Source organism: Anser cygnoides, chromosome 11, assembly GCF_040182565.1.
Source record: "Anser cygnoides isolate HZ-2024a breed goose chromosome 11, Taihu_goose_T2T_genome, whole genome shotgun sequence".
Classification (NCBI taxonomy): domain Eukaryota; kingdom Metazoa; phylum Chordata; class Aves; order Anseriformes; family Anatidae; genus Anser; species Anser cygnoides.
In genome coordinates, this window is record NC_089883.1 from 8,514,844 (window position 1) to 8,535,662 (window position 20,819).

General features: G+C 48.1%; 1 protein-coding gene across 3 annotated transcripts; it reads left to right on the forward strand.

Moving 5' to 3' along the window:
* The first annotated feature begins 2,671 nt into the window (after positions 1-2,671).
* On the forward strand, positions 2,672-20,425 carry TICRR (TOPBP1 interacting checkpoint and replication regulator). Of its 3 annotated transcripts, none has more exons than XM_048071998.2 (22): positions 2,673-3,550; positions 5,209-5,494; positions 6,034-6,275; positions 6,525-6,768; positions 7,222-7,354; positions 8,124-8,266; positions 8,988-9,194; positions 9,700-9,848; positions 10,322-10,416; positions 10,782-10,875; positions 11,048-11,127; positions 11,421-11,663; positions 12,260-12,356; positions 12,523-12,592; positions 13,323-13,463; positions 13,946-14,036; positions 14,524-14,585; positions 15,413-15,565; positions 16,272-16,429; positions 16,616-18,911; positions 19,543-19,656; positions 19,993-20,425. In XM_048071998.2, the coding sequence occupies exons 1-22, from the start codon at positions 2,891-2,893 to the stop codon at positions 20,109-20,111; spliced, it is 5,877 nt and encodes a 1,958-aa protein (XP_047927955.2). In that variant the 5' UTR covers positions 2,673-2,890; the 3' UTR covers positions 20,112-20,425. The 3 variants fall into 3 exon arrangements, with proteins under 3 accessions (XP_066859734.1, XP_047927955.2, XP_013037268.3); XM_013181814.3 differs by having other exon boundaries at positions 2,674-3,550; positions 15,410-15,565; XM_067003633.1 differs by lacking the exon at positions 19,543-19,656 and having other exon boundaries at positions 2,672-3,550; positions 15,410-15,565.
* Positions 20,426-20,819: the final 394 nt, after the last annotated feature.

The following is a 20,819-nucleotide window of genomic DNA, read 5'->3' on the forward strand; positions in this document are numbered from 1 at the left end:
GAACTGGGCTGGTGGCGGGCAGGTCCCGGTTGCCTTGGGAAGGCTCTGGGTGAGGGTTGTACCGGACTGGTCCCAGCTGGGTCTCTCCCAGTTCCTCACTTTTACGAGCACTAAAAATATTTCAGAGACGTAAAAACAAAATCTGGAGTGTGCAGAAATCCCTCCCTCTTGCCCGGAGGCCTCTGGGCAGCTTCGCCCAGGAGAGGAGGGCACGGGGACTCCTTGGTTCACTGCGAGCTGTCCCAGCAGATCTTATCGCTGCCCGCGCTGGGGCACGGGCGCTGGGTTGGTCCCAGAGGTGACCGCAGAAGGTATGTGCTGTGCATCGTGCTCCTCTGGAGGGAGCACAACGGGACACATCCCGCTCCACCCTGGAACTACGCCGGAGCTCACGCCAGTGAGCAGATGGAGACATCAAATTCTCTTCCATTAAGACGGAGAACCGAGGAACTGGCCCCAGCTGCAGGTATTCACAGCGCCCAACTGCTCCCCAGCAGGCAGCAGTGACCTCACCGTCACGCTGCACCCAGGCCAGTGACACCTCCGAGGACTTTAATGTCCAAGAAGCACCCAAACCTCCCTGCAGCTCCTGCTGTTGTCAGACTGCTGCCCAGAGGCACGTCGGACAGTAATGCCCAGCCCTGCTTGCTCCTCCAAAATTCGGGGCAAAGCAACAACAGCCACTACCAGCAGTGCTGGGCGCACAGGATGGACAGGGCACTGATGGGACACGACGTGGGGAAGCTCCGAAGCTTTCACGCAGCACAGGAGAGTCTCTGGGCTTCGTCCAGCATCTCAGGTGACTTGTTGTGTGCGGGTCCTTGAGGAGTGTCCTGGAAGCAAAGCACCTGAAGCGATCCAAAACAAAGCTTTCTGGCTGGCTCAGCGGAATGCAAAACAAACTTTCCACTGGGGATGAACAAAGCGTGGGTATGGTGGGAGATCAAACCTTGCATTTAGGTCTGGGCTTCCTCAGCCCGTATCTGAAGTGAGGCCTCACCATTAAATATTGCTCAGGGAGAAATGTCGGAAAAAGGTCAAAAGAAAGCAAGACTATTCTAAGTTCAGAAAAACACTTTTTGGATCAAAGTGCCAACCAAACGTGAGCCCAATCTACAAATGATTTTTCTGGCAGCCCTTCCTCCCACAAAACCACGTTTGTCAGCAAGTAAATGATTGTCCAGCAAGAGCCCAGTGGCTTTATTGGAAAGAGGAAAAGTCAGTGTCCTTGGGGAGCGGGCGGAGAGGGCAAACCGCTCAGCGAGCAGCACAAGCGCAGAGCAGCGCAAGAACAGCGGTGTGAGCGGCTCTGGCTGTCAGGCTGGGAAACAAGCAGGTCACTGGGGCTCAGCCAACATCTCCCACAGCTTCCCCAAGAGCTGGATCAGCTTCAGGAGCAAATACCTGGCACAGGCAGGGAAGGAGCAGGGGCTTGAGCAGCAGGGAGGAGGAGAGGTGGGTGGCTGTCCCCAGGGTGGGGCTGTTGGGTCCCGTGCTGCCACACTGGGCGCTGCCACACTGTCCCTGTACCCTGCACACGTTTCTGGTCCCAGGCGGTCCCTGGTAGGGCAGGTTTTGGTCACACTCTGCTAAGTGCCCTCTTTGGGCTGCTGGGATGGATGCCAGCTGCTGTGCGGTGGCAGTGGGAGCACCAGCGCCTTGCCTCATCCTCAGGGTACACACTCACCGGTGACTTAGTGACAAGTGGCACGGCCGGGAGCAGCCCCCAGCCACGGCACCTCATATGGGGCCAAGAGCAGCCCCCAGCAGGAGGGCCGGTAGCTCCTGGGGCCCTGGCCGGCAGGGCAGACCCCGAGCAGGCTGAGAAGCAGCTCCGAGGCATTCGGCTGCCTGAGCCGTGGTTCCTCCACTTCCACGCAGGAGGGAGCTGCAGCAGAGGGGAGCAGTGGGGCACCCCGGGCTGTCATTTGCCCCCCAACAGCGTGTGCGAGGGCACTGCCCTGATGCAGATGAGCGCATGCTGGCCTCGCGGGGCGTGAACGCAAGGAAGGTCGGGGACCGCGGAAGGTTCGGGGCCAGCAGGAAAGCTCCAGGAATGGGAGACAAGGCCGGGCATTTTGCACCGACCCCAGAGCTACGTTGGGCAGCGTGAACAGAGGGGCACAGCGCGGCTCCCCGCGTCCCCGTGTCCTTCCCGTGCTCTGGGTGGCCGCTCCCGGGGCCGGGCGGCAGTTCCGGCCCATTAACGGCGCCGGGCGCTGGTGCTCCATAAACACGCCCGGCCGGGCCGGTTCAGGCCAGGGCGCGGAGCCCCGCGGCCGCGGGGGGCGGGCGGCGGCTGCCCACGGGCGGGGGACCCCTGGGGAACGGCCCCGTGCTGGGCCCAGCGGAGCGGGACTCGGGCACCGCCGGGCTCGGGCAGCCCCCGCACGTGGCCCTGCCAACACCCGCCGGCGCGCCCCCGCCGCGCTGACGTCACCGCCACGGAGCCCAATGAGAGAGCGGCCATGCGATGACGTCACCGCTGCGCCCTCCCCTCCCGCCTTTAAGTTTGAAACCGGCGGCGGCCGCCAATCGGCTCGCCCCTAGCGCTGGCCACGCCCTCTCAAGCTCCTCCCCGCCGCTCGCCAATCAGACGCCGCGCCTATCAGGCGGCGCGCGGCGCTTGCGGCCAATCAGCAGCTAGCACCGTTCCGACATGGAGCGCGGGCCCGCACAACGCGCATGCTCCCCCATTCCTAGCGAGCCAATGAGAGGCGCGGATTCAGGGAGGCGGGCTGGCGGCGGCGGCCAATGAGGGAGCGCGAAGCTGAGGCGCGAGGAGACGAGCGCGTAATGGCGGCGGTGTCGTGAGGGGGCAAGGGGCCGCCGGGCCGTGAGGGGGCCGAGGTGGCCGAGGGGCCGTGACGGGGCCGCCGCCGCCGCCGCCATGTCGGTGCCGTGCTCGCCCAGCGCCGTGTTCCTGCTGGACACCGCCAGCCCGTGCCGGCGGGCGCGGCTGCGGCGGGGCGCCCTGCGCCTCCTCAACCACTTGTGCTGCCGCTTCGGGCCACCCCGCCTGCGCTGGGCCTTCCGCTTCTTCGACTCGCTGGGCGGCCGCGGCGGGGCCTCGCGGGGCGGCGGCTTTCGGCAGCCGGGGCCCGGCGCCTGGGCGCGCTTCGAGGAGGAGCTGGCCGAGCGCATGGGGGCCGCCGGCAGCGGCCTGCCCGGCCCCGCGCCCCGCGCCGCCCTCACGCACGGCGGGCTGAAGGAGACGCTGCTGGGCTTCCAGTGGGAGCGGCCCGAGATCGCCTCCCCCGCCAAGCCCCTCCGCGGCAGCCGCAGATCAGCGCCCGGGCCGGCGAGGGGAGAGGCCCCCGAGAGCCGGGCGGCCCCCGAGGGCTTCGCCAACGCCGTCTTCCTCTTCTCGCCCTGTCCCCACTCCGGCCGGGAGCTGCGGCAGTTCGTGTCCGGCAGCGCCGCCGCCGCCCCCCCCGAGCCGCCCACGGCCCAGGAGGTGGCAGAGAAACTCCTGCCCAGGGGCGTCCAGGAGCTGCTGGCGGACCAGAAGGTCACGCTGTACTGGGTGGACACCGCCGAGTGGTCGCAGGTAGGGAGCAAAGGCTCTGCTGGGCCATCTCTACACTGAGGTTCTGTACGAGAAGGGAGGGGATCGTGTTCTGTGTGGTGAGCTTTGGGTGGGAAGGAGGTCTGCAGCCACTGCCACGTAGTCCTGGTCGGTAAGATGCTGACAGCTAGGATCACGGAACCATAGAATATCCCGAGTTGGAAGGGACCCATAAGGGTCATTGAGTCCAACTCCTGGCACCGCACAGGGCTACTGAAAATTCAGACCATGTGACTAAGTGCGCAGTCCAAACGCTTCTTAAACTCCAACAGCCAAGGTTGCCCTGTCCCAGGTGCAGGACCCGGCACTTGCTTCTTTTAAACTTCATGCGGTTGGTGACTGCCCAGCTCTCCAATCTGTCCAGGTCTCTCTGCAAGGCCTTTCCACCCTCATCCGAGTCCACAGCTCCTCCAAGTTTGGTGTCGTCGGCAAATTTGCTCAAAACACCTTCTAGTCCTACATCCAAATCATTTATAAAAACATTGAAGAGGACTGGCCCTAAAATAGAGCCTTGGGGGACCCCACTGGTGACCATCCGCCAGCCAGATGTGGCCCCATTTACCACAACCCTTTGAGCCCTGCCCGTCAGCCAATTGCTCACCCATCGCATGATGGTTTTGTTTAGCTGTATGCTGGACATTTTGTCCAGTAGGGTCCTGTGGGAAACTGTGTCAAAAGCTTTGCTGAAGTCCAAAAAGATCACGTCAGCTGGTTTCCCTTGATTGACTGGATGGGTGATCTTATCATAAAAGGAAATCAGATTTGTTAGGCAGGACCTGCCCCTCATGGACCCACGTTGGCTGGGACCAATGACTGCATTGTCCCCCAGGTGCACTTCAATAACTCCAAGGATCATCTCCATAATTTCACCAGGCACTGACGTGAGACTGAGGGGCCTGTAATTACCAGGGTCATCTTCTTTCTTGCCCTTCTTGAAAATTGGCACACTTGCCAGATTCCAGTCCAGTGGGACCTCTCCAGATTCCCAAGATCATTGAAAAATAAATGAGAGAGGTCCCGCGATGACATCAGCCAGCTCTCTGAGCACCCTGGGATGAATCCCATCCGGACCCATGGGCTTGTATGGATCCAGGAGGAGCAGCAAATCCTGCACACGGTCAGGGTCGGTTGGGAGTTTGTCATTCCCACTGTCACGGTCCTCCAGCTCAGGGCACCTTGGGTCCCGAAGCCCAGCATCAGCATTGGAGGCTGAGGCAAAGAAGGCATTAAACGTCTCTGCTTTGCCTATGTCCTTGTAATGGAAGCTGTCCTTGTAATGGAAGTTCTCCTTTTGACTGAGATGTGTCAGTGATTTAGTAACTACAGTGTTTATTGGTGGGCTGTCTGTCTTGTCCTTGGAGTTAGGTAGCAGTGTGACGGTTCAGGTGTCTAGGTACTGTACTCAAAACCTCATCCTTGAAAGGACTGGCTACCTCTTAGTTCACTTGGAGTAGTCTTTTCTCTGTTGGGTGCCCCTGGAAGTTGGTAGAGTCCATGAAAACACTTGGGAAGAACTGAGCTGCTCTGTGTATGCTTGTTACACCACTTCTTCTAAAAACATGCGGTCTTTATTTGTCGTTTGGGTAGAGATTGTCTCACTGCCAATGGTAACTCGAGACCCCTCTGTTACTTCATTTCAGGTGATCGGATCCCCGGATCACGTTGGGTACTGGACAATGCTTGAGCTGCTCCACCAGATAGGAGGCACCATTCTGCCGTCTGAAACCTTAGTGCAGTGTCTGAGCCACCACAGGGCGCACCTTGGTCACGGCTTTCCTGAAGATCTAAGTTCCCCAGTGCCGCAGACACTGCCATGGACATCGCTTCTGCCACTGGACTCAACCTTGAACTGCTTGTTTTCGAAGCCCTCCGTATTTCAAGCAGCATTCCCCAAGCAAGAAGGGACGTTGTTTCTCAGCACACCTGGTAATTTTCTTTAAAGGCATAATAATAACAAGGCTGTTAGCCAGGGTGCTTGATGAGTTCCCCTTGTGTACAACATGAGTGGGAGTAACTTTAGATGTTTAAGGGTCTGTGTTTCTTATTAGCATGTGTGTTTTTAAATCTCCAAGTGCTCTTGTTCCTCTGGTACGAGAGCTATTGGCCTGTATTCCTGTTCGGGTCTCTTCCAAGCTTTCCAGAAGTTTGGATGCATGAGGAACTCTTTGCTGGTCCCATACTATATAGGCATACAGCCTTCTACATGCTTTAGCTCAGTTTCTTCAATCTGGCTAAAGAAGATGCATAAAAAGGCCCTTCAAAAGAAAACTTAGCTTTAAAGCAGCATGCAGTGTGCGTTTTCTTTCTTTAGTAGTCCCTTCATGAGAGCCTGGGGAGATCTTACTGAAGAGCTGTTCCCTGTTTAATCTTGGTAGTTGTTTTTCTTGTCTTGAAGTTGTCTCCATCCAGATAAAAGAACCTTCTACACAGTTTAGGGCTTTTGTTTTTATTTTATCGTTGCACAGGAGGAAAGAAGCAGGAAAACTGTGCTGTGATTCTGGAACCTCTAGCCATGAGCCAACAACAAATGCCTTGTCCGGTCAATATCTTCCTGAAAGGCAGCTTGACGGGTTGGAACTGGATGCAGGCTGGCAGCTTTCTAACAGAGAGCTGGATACTGCACATTTCCGAGGCTGACTGCGCAGAACACAACCGGGTACTGTTTCATCAGCTGTTGAGGAGTCTAGTGGCTGAAGAACTGCACATGGTAAATCTTTCTCTTTGCCATAACCTAGTATCTGTTGTGAAACAAATTGTGGCAAAAAGGGTGACAGTGTCACGTTGTGAAAACAATAATGTTGGTATTTGTTACACTGCAAATTGCTCATTTGGAGCTAAATTTGGAACGTTTTTTAGAAGATCACAGATGTCTACAACCAGTTTGTAAAATGTTTGTGCTCGTTAAGTCTTTGTATATTTCCAGAAAATGTAAACGTGTATTTTTTTTTTAATGTAGGTTGCTGACGTGTCTCTGTCTAAGACGTGGTGCCCCTGCACTGCTGTTCTGTCACCGCTTTCTGAGAGCGCCGCGGTTCTCACTCTCCTGCGTGCCGAGCAGACCGCAGAAGCTCAGCGGCGCGACCTTGAAGGAGCTGTGGTGGAGGACTCTTCCCAAGATCCCGCTCTGCATCTCCCAGATATTGTGCATAGTGTGTTGAGTAAAATTGACATGACAACGGAGGATTCTCTAGCTAGCACAGGTAGGCATTAGGAAATGCAAAGCTTACCGTATTTTGATCCACTCTAGCTTCAGAGCCTTCCACTCCGAATCAGATCTCATGATTTCCTCAGTGAGGAGTCTCGTTTTGTCTTGATTTCTGTGGCTCAGGCCTTTCAGTTTTATTGACAGCGTTAGTTTCTGTTGCCTTGTAGGTAAAGCACAGCTGCACATGCCTGGGGACAAGTTTCTAAAAAGTGTCACGTGGGCTATCTCTGTAAAACCTTTGCATGTGGCTGCAAGGAGACTGATTTTGGCTCGCCTCTTTTGTGTTACTGTGAATCTTACAGGTCTCCCAGCCTGATGTATGGCTAGTAAATTGTCCCTCCGTGAGCTGAGCTCTGGAAACCTCTGTCTTAGAGCCTCTGTGGCGGCCTCGGAGCCTTCTGCCATTTCATTTAGCTTCCTTCTAATATTTTTATTTTTGTCTGTTCAGAAGAAACTCCTATGCCAGACTGGGTCCAACGGGAGCTGTCCAGTACAGGGAGCTGGCATCCTTCAGCGCTTGAAGCATGGTATCGTTCATCAAACGTTTGTGGAGCGGGCTCAGACCTGATGGAGTCGTTCAGGTACTTTTTATGAAACAAGTCTGAGTAGCACTCAAGAATTTCTGCCTCCTTTTGAGGGAGCGTGGCTGTATTGTTGCTCAAAGTGCTAGAATGAAATGCTCACCTTAGTAAACTGAGCACAGAAATAAAAGCATTATATGCTTTTGCTTCAGTATGCCTTGGTGTGTGAGACAAAAGGGAGTGGGAACAGGATATTTGGGTAGCAGTCAGCTTGCATTAAGGTCTTGACAGCTTCAGGAGTGAGATAGATGGTTTAAATGACCAAAGCTATTCAGATCTGCCAGGTGGCAGATTGCACCTCTTCTGCTTCAGTAAGATTCGCTGCAAAGTATTGAAGACAAGTGGTTTTGTTATCGCTGTTGGTGTTTGCTAAGAACGTATTAATCTGCGTTCTTTAAAGGTCTTGCTGAATGCAACATAAAAAATGCATAACGTAGGACAGCCTAGGTAGCGTGAAGCTGCTCGTGTGCGCTTTTGACATGGATCAGTGGCATTTGTCGTACATCAGGCAACTCCTGCTGTGCTTGTTTCCAGTTTGGTGTGAATCTTTTAAGATGGTGGATTGGGTGGTTTTATTGCTTCTGTAAGGCTGTTAGGGAGCAGGCTTTAGAAGAGTACCAGCCTGTGTTACTTGCACTGTAGAATTGTGCTTCCCTAATGCTTAGAGGAAGAAAGGCTCGCATGTAGAAGCAGGCTCATGTGCAGTAAGAACAAGAGGTGTGCCTCCCCCTCTTTTTTGATACCTGCATTGAATTGCTCTTTTATGTAGGCTCCTGCAGGTTCCTTGTGCTAACGAGAAGGATGGTGCAGACCAATCTGAAGTGGAACTCTCAGAAAGTCTGTCTGAGCTGTACCAAAGAAAATTCAGTGAAATATCTGCCACAGCTGGACCAGGAAATAACAGAAAAAGACGTATGTATTATTTGAGATTATATGTGCATGTTACCAATTAAAGATGATAGAAATTTCTCAGCAGGCCTCCTTATTGTATAAACCCTAAAGATCCATCCTCTCCTGAGTAGTGGCATGCTTTAGATTTCTTTCTCTATTTAAAGACAGCGTAACTTAAATATTAGTATTGTCCTTTAGTACGGCCCAAATGGCTCCTAAATTCAAGGCTGCACAGCGACTGACGATTAAAAAGCAGCATGCAGAGCTCTGCACTTTCACTGGTTGTTGGAACAGGGACCGCTACAAGTTCTGCTAAATATTGGAAACCTCTTTATTTTTTCCTAATTTGGAGAAATTAAGTACTTTGTTTTCCAGAAGGGTTTCATCGTTACATTTTAGCATGCTAACCAGTGGTGCATGTATCCTCATGATATATCCCTGTTTCAGGTACTTCTATTTCTGTGACACAAAATTGCTTCAGGTATATGCTGCTTCTGATTCTACTCCTAACTTACATGGAGTGAAAATTTTCGGTCACTTCTGACTTGGAGAACTAGCTACCTCCTCTGCTGCCTGTACATTTCATGGAGAAATACAAACCTTTTAGAGCCTGTTTATTTTCAACTAAAAGTTACTAATCTTGCCTGATAGCAGCACATAACTCTAAATGATGTTCTCCCTTGGTGGTGTTCCTGCCTCATTGTTCGATGGTGGAACTAACTCGCTTCCTGTTGTGTTGCAGGTGGGGTTCCCCGAACTCCAGTCAGGCAGAAGATGAAGACCATGTCCAGATCCCTGCAGATGCTTAATGTTGCAAGACTCAATGTAAAAGCACAGAAGTTTCAACCTGATGGTGTGTCACCAACAGTGAGCGAGAAGGTTCCACAGAAGCTTTTGGCAAAAAGGTTGGATGAAAAACTGGAAGAAAAGGTGCTTAAAGTATCAATAGGTGTGTACTGACTTAGCAGTTCTGATATTTATAGGAGGTTATGTTGAATTTTTAAGGAAGGGGGAGAGAGAGAAAATAATGGAGTACCAGTAGGTAGGGAGCAGATTGTTTGGGTTTCTATATCTTCGTGTTGGCACACATTGGTTATTACTTCTAATTTTTCACCTTTCTCCCAGTTGGTTTCTGTAAAGGTTTACGTCATAATGTTATAACTTCTGGGATTAATTTCCTGCTCCATCTGAAAAGAACGATAAAGATCTGTGGTGTCCTCTGTTGTAGTTCTGTACCAAAAGAAGTAAAGGGAAGTACCCCTTGGTGATGTGTTTGGATCATTTGTTCTGGACCTAGGGCTACTTCTGTTATTGTTCTGTGGTCTGCATGCCTCTTTGTTGGAGAAAAGTCTTGTTAACGACCTCCTATAATCCTTTCTTCAGTTGGAATGGGGTTTTCATCAGTAGGGAGTGGTAAACTGGTATTTAGTTGACTTTAACCACTTCCCTTGCAGACTTCAAAACTGAGGAGGAACTGCAGGCCCACCTAGTTACAAGCTATCAGAAGGCTGTTGCTGAGGAAGTTCTTTCATCTGTGTGTGCCCAGAACATGATCATGGCCATTAAAAGGTTCTTGAAAGTACAAAATGCCAAAGAGAAAGAGGTAGGTGAGAATATGTAAGCAGGGTTGTTACTAATCTAGGAATTAGAGTTTTTGCTATTTCAGGCTTCTTTTTTCCTTCAATTTACCTTAATTTTTTTATAGTTTGTACTTGGTCAAAACCACTCACTCTTATCTGTGCTGAATCAGTAGTAAAAATCTGTAGATAATTGTAAAGAATGTCAGAAAATCCAGTTCAGTTATCAGTTCACACCATTGGTAAAAGATTGCAGCAGATCCTTTTTCATTTACATTGACCTCATTTTGAATTTTAATTTCGCTTAAAGACAGTATTTTAAAAAAATAGATTCTAACAAACCGTATCTTAAAGTTGTCTTCTGTTTTTGCTTTTCATGATTAATCTTTGCTAAGTCACTGAAATCAAAGCAATTCCGTCCTTGAAGGAGAAGAAAAAATCAAGCTATTCCCAAGATAGTGGCACAAAATTACAAACTTCGTTGTAATTGTCTTTACAGGTGGCCTGCATGGAACGAGTCAGAAACCATCTCCTGAAGACGAGCAAAGCGCTCAGACAACAGCATGGCTCAGAGAAAGAAACCAAAGTCAGAGAGTACGAGACACTTTATTTGCTTCAACTTCAGAGATGCTATAGAGTTAGTTAGCAATTCTTGATGGTAGCTTTTTTTTTGTGCAAGTGGAAAGGTATTTAAATGGGTAAACATTCCAAAGAATCTTTGGTTGCAGTAAAAACATTTCGTTAAATGCAAATATATATTATATGACGAGCATTGCAGCCAATATCTGAAATAAGACATTTCCCATGCCACCAAAAGGAAGTAATTAACTGATTTGGGTTGTCAAAAGGAGCCACTTCCCCTACAATATTTACTGTTTTTTTTTTTAGTAAACATTTTGAAGTAAATACTCAGTTTCCTCCAGACAAAGGGGGCGGTAAATGACTGCTTGTTTTCTTAGGTGTCAACTTCAGGTATTCCTGCGCCTTGAGTTGTGTCTTCAGTGCCCTTCACTACAAAGCAACACTGATGAAATGGAGCAGCTGTTAGAAGAGGTGAGTAAACTGTAGACCAAGTTGTGGTTTTGGATGGCACGAGGGATGTAGATCTGGAACTTGTAGCTTTCCCTTGATTCTACTGTAATGTTCTGTATTTCTTGTTAAAAATCTGATGTTAACAACTGTCGTGGCCTAATTAATTTTCTCACCTGGCTTCCTCCTCTTCCAGATGACAGATATGCTGCGCATTTTATGTCTGACTGAAGACCCAGCTTATCTTACAAAGTTTCTAGAGGACATACTGGAATTGTAAGTTTTTTGGGGTGACTCAGTTGTTACTGAGGACTCTGGTTTTAGTTGCATGCTCTCTGAGTAAACAGAAATCTACAGCTTTGATTTACTGCGTTATTGTAATTCTAAGAAGTTTAGACTATTCTGCTTGCTACACATTTAATTAATGGAAACGTAGCTGATAAGGATGTAAACTAATGGCAAAAAAGCATTTTTTAATTGATACCTAAAAATTCAGTTTAAACCTGGGGATTGTAATGTAGTTGGTTTTGTGGGGGACTTTATTTGATGTGGGTTCTCTGATGCTCTAGGTATATGAATTCTATACCGAAGACCCTTGGAGATCTTTACTACAGTCTGGGTACACAAATACCACCAAAGCTGGCATCCGTTCTGCCTTCAGACTTCTTCAGTGATGATTCAGTGACTCTGGATAGCAAATCTCCGGGCCTTCCAGAATCTTTATCATCTGCCCTAACTCCCAGTGCTGTTTGCCTACGCAGTGAGGGTGATCAGCTGGAGGAACTGCGCACCCGATCTGCCAAAAAGAGAAGGTAATAATCCCAAATGAGCGAGGCAGCTTGTTGCAGCCTGGCCCTGTGTCTGTGGAGCTAACTAAGCTATAGCTCTATCGTTTTGGTTTCTGTTGCTGAATGGCTAGCTGGGGCAAACTCTCACTTGCTGAGAGCTCTGCAAGCCTGATGGGAAATATAAAGGGCTCCCAGTTTTCATTATAACTTCCCATTGTTTTATTATATCAAAGTGCAATCCTGATTTGATTCTGTATGCCTGCTCTATGCGCAAGCAGAGTTTGTGGGCCTCTTCTGAGAGAAGTTCTACTACGCAGATAGGTGACCCTGTATCACTAAAGTGAAAACTGCGATTTACTGGAGCCCTCTGTGTTGGGGATTCTGTGTACATTTCTGCAAACTGTGAAGTGAGTTTAATACCAACCTTAAAGTTAATTATAGTAGTTATATTGCAAATCATTTTTCAATATTGTAACAAATGATGTACTAACTAATAATTTGCAGTCTGAATTTAGATAAAGGCTTTCTATCTCAAGAGTCAAACCCATGTTTAATTGTCGTTAGGTTGATAACTACACTTCTGATCTTATTTTAACTTCATCTTTGTATAACTTCTAAAGGAATAATATATTAGCCAGACACAGGAGCATGACAGAAGCATCACAGAACTTGCGTCAAATTGAGATTCCCAAGACAGCCAAGACTCCCATCAGAAAGGTAAAACTCTCACAGAAGGGTTGTGTGTGGGTTGCTCGTGCAGGGGTGCAGCAACATTGTGAAGTGACACTTGAGTGGGGAAAAAAAATATCTTGCTTTGTATTAACTCAGTAGGTATGTCTTGTATCAAAACTTCCAGTGAGTCTAATTTCTTTATTTGTTTTAGGAGAGCTCACGTTCTTACCTTGCCACTGAGAAATCCCAACAAATGCCTCTGCAGAAAGAAGCAGTGCAAGGTATATTGACTTCTAGCTTTTCCGTGGAAAGGTGCGTCTTCAGCACGTGCTATCCCTGTAAATTTCAGTGAGCTCATGAAATCATGCTGAAGCATCCTGGAAATCTGAAGGAAACTGCTGAATTCTGGAAAAAAAAAACTCTGAGGAGAAAAATAGTTGTTTTCTGTATGCTCACGTACAGAAAACTTGCATCATATATCCTGAAAAAAACACACAACCTTTCAGTTCTTCCTTGGCTGTTGCAATTATTTCCATCTGCTCTGAAAAAAAGTGAGGGCAGGAGAAAGCTCTTACATCTGGAAACAGGATGTTTCTCCTCAAAAATACATAATAGATTTAAATCCCACATCTGTTCCCTGAACCCACGTGTACTTCAGTTGAGACTTTGTAGCTTACTCAGTGTTGCTCCATCTGGGATGCTGGCTGGCTGCTTTTTCTGCTATGGCACCTGCTAGCAGCTTATTGCTGGAAAGTACAGATAATACAAATTTAATACAAGTCCAGGATGGATTTAGAGGATGACACAGTCCAGTAACAACTCTCCCTCCCCCCCTCACCCTGATAATCATACCCCGCCCCTGCCCCCCCCCCCCCCCCCCCCCCCCAAAAAAAAAACCAAAAAACCAACCAAACCACGCCACTTTTCAGTGTGTTCTGGCCTCTAAAGTACTTCTGACTTTCTACTTTTTCCTTTTAATCTGATCGTTTCTTGCTTTGTCTTGCCTCACAGAGGTTACAAAGGTAAGGAGGAACCTCTTCAATGAAGGAATACGTTCACCATCCAAAAGGTCTATGAAAAAGATGCCTAGAAGCCAGTCAGTATCTGCTGTGGAAGGCCTAAAATACAAATGCTCTGATGAAGGTGCTAAAGGTAGGTCATAACTTGCATGTGTAGGATAGCTGTGGAAGAGCTTCTGTAACTAATTGTGCAGTGTTTTCAATTCAGGAGAAAGCATTTTGAATCATAGCTGTGGTTGCTTGTATAGAGAATAGGATGGCATTGGAACTGAAACCTGTTTTTTACTGAATTCCATACACCTCCCAAAGAAATCAAACGTTAAAAATGCTTGGTTACAAAAAGATCTGTGAATGAAGGTTAAAGAATGAAAGTAATTTTATGTGTGTCACATTAAAGTTAGTGCTATTAATAAATTAAGAGAATAAGAAAGAAGTGTAGACACTGTACTCTTAAATATATAAAATAATTTGAGTGCTGGGAGGCTGATGCCTAGTTGTTCCATATCGGCAGTCATTCATAAACTGAAACCCGTGTGAAATTAATTCTTTCTCCTAACTGCTTTATAATTGTGTGGTGCTATATCCATTCATTGCTTGAATTTCTTTATTTTTAAGATCATCACAAGTTACTGACCAAGAGAGTTGCAGAAACACCGCTACATAAGCAGGTCTCTAGGAGACTTCTGCATAGGCAGATCAAAGGCCGGTGAGTAAGCTCTTTCTGAATTTTGTCAGTAAGCGCTGGGTGTTTAACGGCCGAGCACACGAACCAGATATCTTCTTTGTGTTGAAAGTGTCACCTTCGCCTAAGGTAGCAAAGAGAACAGAGAACCAGTGGAGGCTAAGTTTCATTGTGTAAGTAAAAGTACTTTAATTCCTGCAGCAAAGCGCTGTTTAGGTTTAGCTGCTGCTCTGAGAATTTCTGAAGAGGAAGCCTGTGCTGCAACCTGCGCAATCCAGGCTTAAACTTAGCAGTTTCATGTGGAAGCAAATGCTATCTATCCTACAGCTAGAAAGATGCGTATACTCAGTCATGTCCTAATAGGAGGCAGAGTGCTTACTGGCTGCTCCGAGTAGCGCCCAAAGCACTGTATTGTTGTAGAATATAGTACTGTGTTTCAGTTTTCATGGTAAGTTCCGTTTTTGTAAATGTGAACAGTATGTAAAGTCTAAATTGCTGTTTTTTTTTCAAGGTCTTCTGATCCAGGCTGTGACACTGGTGTTGTAGAAGAGTCTCCAGAGAAGGCCATAATTGGTAAGCAGTAAGGTTTTTTGATTAAAGGTATTTTTGCTGTGTTGTAGTCCTTAAGGCGAGTGTGCTTCAATTTAGGTAACTCACAAATAAGTGATACAGAAGTATTCTACAGTTCTTGGTGGAGCGCAGCCTCCTCTGATGGAACTCCTTGCAGCTTGCTGCTTTGAATACCCTTTGACTACCCTCTGCATTTTCACTTGGAAAAGTTGCTATTTACCTTTCTTAAGTGAAGGTATTTGAAGGACTTCATGGGTCAACAAGACCTTGAGCTGCTGTAATTATGGTCAAACTAGCACACAGGTTTGTTTTTTTTTTTGAATGTAATGTGTTAGTGGTGGGACCCTAAAACTGCTCTGACCTCTACTGTCACAGACAGGTGTTCTGCAGAGCCAGGTGGCTATGTCATATTGGCTGCTGCTGTTTCTCTTCTCCTGGAAGGAAGAAGAAAAGAGCATGGTTGGGCAAGTAGGAAGGTAAAATATAGTAAAAAGGGGAGAGTTAACTAACGTAATCTGGATGTAACTTGGAATGAATATGGATTTTTCTAGTATTCCTTCTTATGCAATTGCTGGAGAGGGAGGAAAGTGACCATGACTTAAGAGGACAGGAGACTATGATTTGGAGGGAGACTTGTGTGCATTAGTACTCCAAACATCCCAGGAAAGTAGAAGCGTTTTTCTTCACATACTTGCCTTTGTATGTGAGATAATGTTAGCTGTGTGGAAGTTTCTTCTTAGTGTGTTCTTTTCCATTGTGATCTGTTCCTGAAGATGTCCCCATTGTTGAGGGAGAAAGAAGGCTCAGTCTCTGATGTTGCCTTTCAGAAGCAGGTTTAAGAAGAAGTCCACGCCTCAAACAACTGTCTTTGAATAGGACCCACTCTGGTGTTTTCTATTCCGCTACGCAGCCCAGCTCACAGAATTCACAGCGAGTCCACCAAGGACGAGAAGAGGAGAGCTGCACTCAGCAGGACGTAGCAGGTACTGAATGGAACTTGAGCAGGCTGATACTGCTGATCTGAAAAGCTGGCATGGGTAGCTCTAAGTCTGATTCGTTCTCTAAAAGACTGTAAGGAGTGAAGAGCTATCATGTAATGCCTTCTGTAGAGAAAAACTCATCCCGACTGATTTTTGAACTGAGAATCTCCATCTGTAGGATGGAGGGGCAGCTATTTCTATGATGAACACACTGCCAGCTTCAGCTAGTCAGGCCCATCTAACAGAATATCACTGATTGCCATTCTGCATCCCTTAAGTGCAGTGCAACCCTGTAAAATTTGGGACAGGAATCCTAAAGCTACTTTGTCTCTTGGCGGCATAAAGCAATGACTGATGGGTTGTTCTTTGCTGGCTTTCTCAGTAGGATTATCAGTTGCAATGGTTTCACTTATTTCTTTATGTTTTACCTACTAGAATCCTTAGTCTTGAACTAGAACTTTCTGATGCTATGAGCTGTAAATAAAATAGGAGGCTGAGCTTTTTCTTCTTTTCAGGAGCACCCTTTCTATGGATGGATATTAGTTTTAGTTTGGGAAATAATAATTCTAGTGAATCTTAACATCAGGCTAGAAAAACTGCTAGGGCAGGCGGCTTTGTACACTACCTGTCCATACATCTGAAGTGATTGAGACAATTGTTCGTGGCAGGTTACTTGGTGTTAGTTGAATTGTGCTATTCTACTTCACAGGCATTAAGCTGCACTCCAGGAGCCCCACAGTCCAGACTCCCAAGAGACTTTTTTTTGGTGCAGTCATTGATAAGTGTAGCCCTGCAGAGAAGCATCCATCTGGAAGGACGAGAACAAGAAAAGATTCTTTAAACTTGGAGGAGCTGACGGCCTGTCAGGTAAAAACACTTGCCCCTCTCTCTTCCTTCAATCCCCTTACTCTATTTATGTTTAGTGAGACCTATACATCTTAAATTTAGTGTTTAAGTCTAATCAGTTTGCTTTAAACCTTGAAGTAAATATTAAGAAGGATGGATAATACTGTTGGAATAGAACAAGGCTGATTCCGTTTTTTTCCACTGCAGACTCCTAGAAAAACACCTCATAAATCTACGCAGAAGCTACTGAGTTCTGCCAGTAAACTACCAAGGAGATCACCTCGCATTCTCCACAGGACTCCCCAAAAACTGGAGAAGACTCCCAGCAGAAGTCCAGCTGCCAAGCAGAGTGCAGCTAAGTGTTTGGGAAAGTACTTTTCTCGTCCTGTACAAGGGGTCAAGTCCCCATCTGCGTTAACAGAAAGTAAAAGGGTTCGCTTACTGCAAGTAACATCGAAGGATTGTGCTCCACAACAGAAACTTTCCCCTCCTTGCAAAGAGGCTGGCTTACAAATGCCGGAGCGTAACGAGGCATCGAACACTGTGAACTCTTCACTACCTCGGAACAATTCAAATCCACTTGGTTCTTCCCCATCTGCCCTCCAGGAAAGTTTTCTTACAGAACTGCGAATACCAAGGTGTTCCTTGAGATCCCTCTCAAAATTATCCTCTTCAGTTGGTACTCAGAGGCATATCTTTCCAAGTGAAATCCAGGTGCAGTCAGAAGCAGTATCTCAAGCAACGGAAAGCACTCCCAGGAAGCTTGAAGGTTCAGGTTCAAAGTTACCTACCTTAGCTGCCAGCCCACCGACTGTAGGAATGGCTGAGCTCACTGTGAAGCTGGAGTCTCCCTTCAATTCTCCTCTCTGTAGAAATTCTGCAAGTGCCGCAGCAATCAGCTCTCCTTCTCATGTGCAGGCTAGCGAGTCTCACGGGGAATTTAATGCGCCTAAAAGATCTCTTCTGAAATCTCCAGGTATCTCTGGTTCTTTGCCGAAGTCCCCACTTGACACCTCCAAGCAAGGTGGATGTGAGCCAAATTCTGGAGGAGAGGACCTCACACGTGCATGTGAAACACCTTCCAGAAATAAGGACAATCATCGTGATAATGGTGATAACTCTTGTGTAGAAAGCCTCCAGCTCTGTACGTCCCACAGTCCTGAAAATACCCCTGTGTCAGAGAAAAATAAACCGATGGATGTAATGGCTCAAAACTCTTCTCCAGGAAAGGACCCAGGAAATGTGGAAGAGCATTCCTCTCCGAAGGTGCCTGCTGGAGAACATACGCTGAGTGCCGAGATGGAGCGTGAGCAGGTGGTCAAGGGGGGTAACTCCAGTGCGAGCACCTGTGAGTCCTTCCTGAGCAGTTCTCAAACAAGCAGCGATGAGGTGGAGCCAAGGAGCCTACTGAGAGAAGAATGTACGAGGACAAAGGCTCCATCTCTTAGGAGACGCTCCAGATGTGCCCTGAGTACTTCACCTCCTCTACCGAAGTCTGCTCCTGCCTACTCCTTACGCTGCACGGCAGACAGGAGGCAGCGGGAGGCCGCAGCACGGATGGGGAACCCTGAGCTTCCAGCCAGGTTCTCCACTCCTAAAAGCCATTGCAAAGTGCCTTCTGCTAGCCCACCGACTTACGAAGTTGAACTTGAAATGCAAGCTTCAGGCCTACCCAAGCTTCGCATTAAGAAGGTTAGCTCTTGCTCAGCGCTGGAAGTTCAACCTGAGGCAAACGCCAGCAAACCCAAGGGAGGAGAAAGCCCCTTTGGTGATCTTGCGATGACCTCGTGCAGCAAACACCCAGGGAAACTTGCAGCTGCCTGTGTCTCACCCTCCTGCTTCCGCTCTTTCCACAGTACGCCTGGGAAAGGTGGGGGACAGACCTACATCTGCCAGTCGTACACCCCAACGAGCTGTGCTTCGAACGCCACCTCCCCATCTCCCCTGGAAGCAGAAGTTCCCCAGACGCCTTCTCCAAAGCTGAAGGGGAAGAGCACCCCTGATGCTATCAAGGACTGGCCTCGGAGAAAGAGAGCAGCGGGCAGCACTGCTAACGCTAGCTGCGGTCGAAGTGAGAAGAATGCGGATGAAATAAGGATGTCAGCAGGCAGAGAAGAAGTGAAGGTCTTGGAGCACTGCAGTAGCAAAGTAATAAGTATGCTCGGAGAGTTTGAGCTGGAAGGGATTTGCAGGCTGCAGGATCAGGCGTCTCCTACCGATTCTGAACCCAGAGCTGAAGAGAGCTTTGTCGTGGGAACTTTCGGCTTAAAATCTCGGAAGCGGACCTTTACATCTCTGTCTCCAGAGAAGAAGGAGAATCATGAGGCTAAGAGAACTTGCGGTGATAAGCACAGTTCGGATCCCTGTGTCTTTTCCCCAGATGAGGGCAACAGAAGCAAATCAAGGATAGACTCGGTGCTTTCTGAGAAGCCCAGAGCGTGTTCACTCGTAACTCCTGTGCAGCACAGTTGCATGGGGGATGATGATGTCTTCCTTTTATCAGGTAATTAAGTGGCACTCTTGAAATTCAGAGATGGCTAGAAGTGTGGGGTAGGAGAGAGAAAAGGCACGACTACTTTCTTTCTATCTTAGGGAGACTGAGGTAGAGAGGAAGAGTGGGTTGCAAATGACACGGAAGCTAATTATGTGGAGAGGCAGATCAGATGTGAGGAATTCAGCTAATGGCATTGTTTGTGAGCATTTCATCAGTGGAGTAAATTTCGTCAGTGGAGTAATAATGATGCAAGAGATAATATGAAAGAGCAGGAGGCTGGAAAAATTAAAAGGAAATGTTATGAATTGCATCCAATTGCTCTCTGTAGAAGCACATAGTGAAAAAAGGTTCTGTAAGGTAACTACAGCACGCAGGATGGAATACAAACCATGACTTGAGGAAAGTGACAGCGCTTATGCTGCAGTACGTGTTGAAATTGGACCAGGCAATGGATTTTAAGAAAATGAAATGCATGAAGATGCAACTGCAGACTTGCTTGGTGCCAGAAACCCCCTGTTTTAGACAAATTCTAAATATTACTTGTGCTGATGGGAGCTTCAAGGTAGAATAAGGGCTGAGACTTAGCTAAAGGCACTCTCGAGCTGTCAGTTTGCTGCAGTGTGTCACTGTGCTTCTCCAGGCGCAACTCCACCGGTGAAGAGCGCGCTCTCTGCCAGCAGCCTTCTGGCACTGACTCAGTCTCCGCTGCTGTGTAAGGGGCAGACGCCGCCGTCTCGGAGGAAACGTGCTCGAGGTAACCACGTGTGCTGCAAGGGAAGGCTGGGCTTGAGCAGGCTGCCCAGCGTGCTCCCCTTGCCTGCAGTTAAATGAGAGCAAAAGCATGCTGGGCCAGGGCTTGGGCTTCGTGCAGAAAGCCTGTATGTGTATTGGCCACTTCTGTATCTGTCTTTCACGTTTTCAAGAAATTTGGCGTGAACTGGGAAGTTCGGAAGGTGGGGTGGCAGCAATGAAGGAAAGAGTAGCAGAACAGACGTTCAGCGTACTGCTCCTCTTGATACTGGGTTTCTTGGAGTCACCAGGAAGTAAATTTTTTGGCAGATTGTGGCTTTAATTTCTTCATCTCTTGTAGAAAGAGAATCGGATGCCTTTGAAGCTATTACCAGCCAGGAGCTGTCTCCATTCCACGGCGTGGCTTCCAGGAAGCGGCCCCTCAGCAGGACTTACTCACGGAAAAGGCTGCTCAGCTGAATTTGGAGCCATACAACATGGGATTGCTATTATCTGAGCTGTGCCATGGGGATTTTAACAAGGAACTTTTAATTGGTGCTGTCCTGGAGCTGTCTGTATTGGTGGGAGAGGGGATGCAAGGATACAGCAGTGGAAATAAGGACTGCTCTAAAGGTTTTAACCACAATTATGGCAGCTCTCTGTCCTTTCTGACACTTCTCCCACGTGTAGTAGCTGAGTTGTGCGGTGAAGGTTCAGTCCTGCTCAGTGAAGAGGGAGAATTGTCCACCTTTGACAGCTTTCTTGTAAAAATAAACTGATGCGAGTTTTCACAATGTCACTGGGTCGGAAGTCTGTCTCTACCCCACGTTGTGGGCAAGAGGTTGTGACTGCATGAAGGAGGAGGCGAATGTACAGAAAGCAGGCTGCACGCTCCTGCTCTTTGTCTTGTCCTCATACTAACTGGGTCCCTGTTCGTGGCACGCTGGATGCAGCTAACACAGGGACTCTTCTTTGAGAGGTAAAACTTGGGATGGGATAACTGGAGATGAGATCAGAAGGTGATTTGTGCTTCTGACTGCTGGCTTCTAACTCAGTTAATGTTATACCTCAAAATGCGAAATGGTAGTTGTGGTAGTGGTGCTCACACCTTCAACTGAAGCGGGGGGCTTGTTTCTACTCAGGAGTCCCCCCATCATTAAAGCAGGTACCTGGGCCTTCAAATCTGCC